The 3,128-nt window shown below is 36.7% G+C and overlaps 1 protein-coding gene across 2 annotated transcripts; it reads right to left on the bottom strand.

The window, feature by feature from the left end:
- Positions 1-279: 279 nt before the first annotated feature.
- Positions 280-2,702, bottom strand: LOC107611986 (uncharacterized). 2 transcript variants are annotated; one of them, XR_015896434.1, is made up of 4 exons: positions 2,393-2,702; positions 1,150-2,124; positions 396-718; positions 280-319 (listed from the first exon to the last, which is right to left on the bottom strand). XR_015896434.1 is itself a non-coding variant. In XM_016313842.3 (3 exons), the coding sequence occupies exons 1-3, from the start codon at positions 2,472-2,474 to the stop codon at positions 687-689; spliced, it is 1,089 nt and encodes a 362-aa protein (XP_016169328.1). In that variant the 5' UTR covers positions 2,475-2,625; the 3' UTR covers positions 327-686. The 2 variants fall into 2 exon arrangements, 1 of the variants encoding a protein (XP_016169328.1); XM_016313842.3 differs by lacking the exon at positions 280-319 and having other exon boundaries at positions 327-718; positions 2,393-2,625.
- Positions 2,703-3,128: the final 426 nt, after the last annotated feature.

The following is a 3,128-nucleotide window of genomic DNA, read 5'->3' as shown; positions in this document are numbered from 1 at the left end:
CGTGCGGATGCATGATGATGATCACTCGATAGAGCTGTAGTTTTCGAAAATGTTTAGTAACAAAAAAAAATTAGTTAAAAACAATCATAACTCACTTAATTTAACATTTATTAATTGTTGCAGCAATTAATAAATACTAAATAAGATAAATAATTGCTATTTTTTTTATCTAATCTTTATCTCTCTTTTAGAACACGTGTCATTTGTTGTCAACAAATTTCTAGACATATGTTTTACCTATTTTTACACCAGATCCTAAAAAACACAATACACTTCGTCTTTTTCTCTTTTGCCTTCTATACATTTTATATAACAAACACTATACATCCAGAAAAGATTAATTTGATCCTTATTTGAATTACAAGATTTTTCTCGTGGCCTTCCCCTCCAGCCACCTTTCTCTCCCTTTCTGGAAGGGGCTTGCTACATACGAGTTAATTTGATTAAATGGTAAGAAATAATCTACAATTCAATGGTACCATTCTACGTTACTTACAAAATCCACATCTTACACAAAGGGAGAAGAGAGATTATAGGAACAAAGAGGATCTTCACTCTTCAAGTCTTATGCGCGCGCGGTTTCAAGGGGTAAATATTTTGCTAAAAACAAAACAAAACAACAAAAAAAGAAAAAAAGAAAAAGAAAGGGGCATTGAAAGAGCAAAGATTATATTGCTTTCCATTGGTCAATTGTAAGTGAAATGGCATCCATCGTAGCCTGCAGAAACAACAGCTACTGTTAATTATACACCTAACATGATTGTAATTAGTTATACCAAAACATAATAGCGTCAATAAACTATAAAGTTAATCATTATATTCTAGTTCATTAAAAAAAATCATTATATTCTATTGCTTATACTAAATAGAGAGATAAGAACTTGTTCTGACTAGTTTTTTTCTTCTTCCAAAAAAGAAAGATGTATTTTTTATTGCAATTGAAAAATGTTTAAATATTTCTTGATATTTTATGGAAAGTTTGTCAAAATAAAAAAAAAATTATTATCTTACTTGGAAAAAGAAACTACCTATACACAATATTACTTTACACAATTAAAATTATAAATAAAAAAATCAACTGAAAATAAGATAAAGTAAAACATTAACGAAAATAGAGAATCAAATTTCTCTTTTTTCTTTTCTACTTACTTGGATCAACAGCGACCAACATGGCTGTCCCTCCAAATTCACAATTGCCACCAGCACCCTTAGTCCTTTGCCAATAGCTATTAAAAGCATATGAAGCATGTGCAAAAACAGTGTTGGGCTCATAACAAGGCCCACTAGGCTGAATCGAAGTGCAATCTGCCCCTGACCAGCAAGCATAATTCATGGCCTCTTGGATAATTGGGTCAGGGACTGATGGCTTGGCTACACACCACAACGCCGTGCTAGGAGCCATGTTCGGCGGCGGTGGAACACTTGGTGGCGGGTAAATCACGGGCGGCTGAAACACTACCGGGCTGGGGACATTGCCTCCGGTTGGTGACGGATAAATAGTTGGTGGGCCAGGGTTGACACCACCGCTAGAAGGGGACGGAATGTAGTACGGTGGGGTGGGCTCAAAAGAAGGCGGGCTCATTGATGGGCCAGGTGGGCCTGGTATAATAATTGGGGGATTCTCTATGGGCTCCGGTGAGCCGGGCACATTCTCTGGTGGGCTTGGCACAATGTCAGGCGTTGTTGGGCTGGGGAAGGACTCAGGTGGGCCTGGGATAATTGTTGTTGGGCTAGGGAATGACTCTGGTGGGCCTGGGGTAATGATTGTTGTGGGGCTTGGTGGTGGGCCTTGGGTTGGAATTGTTGGTGAGGAGTAATAGTAAGGGGGTGATGATTGATACCCTGTGGGTGTTGGAATGTTGGCTGAAGGTGAAGTTGGAGGTGGATACACACAATATGGAGGGTTGTTATTGCTGTCTGGTAATGGAACTGGAGGTAGTGATTCATAAGGTGGCAAAGAAAATGGGGAGCTAACACTATATGGTTGTGTGTTTGATGAAAATGTGCTTGGGTTAAGGTCAATTTTCTTTGTCATTTTCAATTTCTTTGTGATCTTAGTGTTGGTTATGTTCCTTCTATGTTTATTAGGGCCTTTCAATAGTAGTCTCATTGATCTATCTGCATCTGCAAAGGGGAAATCAAAGAGGATTCTAAACTATGATCAAGCATGACATAATTGCCATTAGAAATGTAATTTGTTTGATCTCAATAATAATATTATAATCCAATTATTGATTATGATATATACATTTGTCCAAAGCACATTTGTTTACATCTAAGTTGGAATTTTAACATTTGGGCAGTGACGACAATGAGGTCTAAAAACCTGATACATATTATACCCAAAGCAATGGCAGAATGAAACAATGGCGAAACAAAAGGCAAGACTTACCACAACGAGTGAGAGAAACAGATGCTAAAGTCATGTAGAGAAGAAGCATCATAGCTCTCAGTCTCAATCTGCTTGTTCCCATTGACCCACCTAGAAGTTTTGGTTAATGCAATAATGTGCAATAGTGCTACACAAAATGGAAGGCTTCTTATTACTGTTATGGCTTAACTCTCTCTTTATTGCACTCCCAATTTTCCAGAGTATAGAAAGACCCAAAGGAAGAACAATGTGACGCCTTTATAAATGCATATAGACACTTGGATGATTTATTACTACTAGAAATTGCCACCAGAGTAAAGGAAGAGTGGACAAGTGGTTCTGTTTGTTGTAAAGATTTATTCTTTGTTGTGGCACTGCTTTGATGCACACTCATCATCTTTAATTTGCTAAAAATGTGTGCAAGAAGGAATCTTAAAGTGCAGAAAAATTCTTACAAATGTGTGTTTTTTATGGGAATTAGACTAGAAATTGTCCCCAACAACACCCACTTTTTGGTTTTCTTCTTGATATTTATTAATTATTACAAGTACATTTTCATGGTGGTATATATGCTTGCTTCCCTTGGAAAAAGATGAAAGTTTTTGGTTTTAGGCTCTTTTTGTTTTGCTTGCTTTCTACTCAAAGCTCTCTTACAAAAACACTAAACTCTTCTCTTCTTCTTGTGGGCTTGTATAGCGTGAGGAAGAGGAATTGGTGTAGTAAAAAAACAGAGATTTTTACTAAAATTATAAATTAA

Source organism: Arachis ipaensis, chromosome B8 (genome assembly GCF_059453495.1).
Source record: "Arachis ipaensis isolate K30076 ecotype BB chromosome B8, ASM5945349v1, whole genome shotgun sequence".
NCBI classification, from domain to species: Eukaryota; Viridiplantae; Streptophyta; class Magnoliopsida; order Fabales; family Fabaceae; genus Arachis; species Arachis ipaensis.
This window is presented reverse-complemented; position numbering and strand designations above follow the sequence as displayed.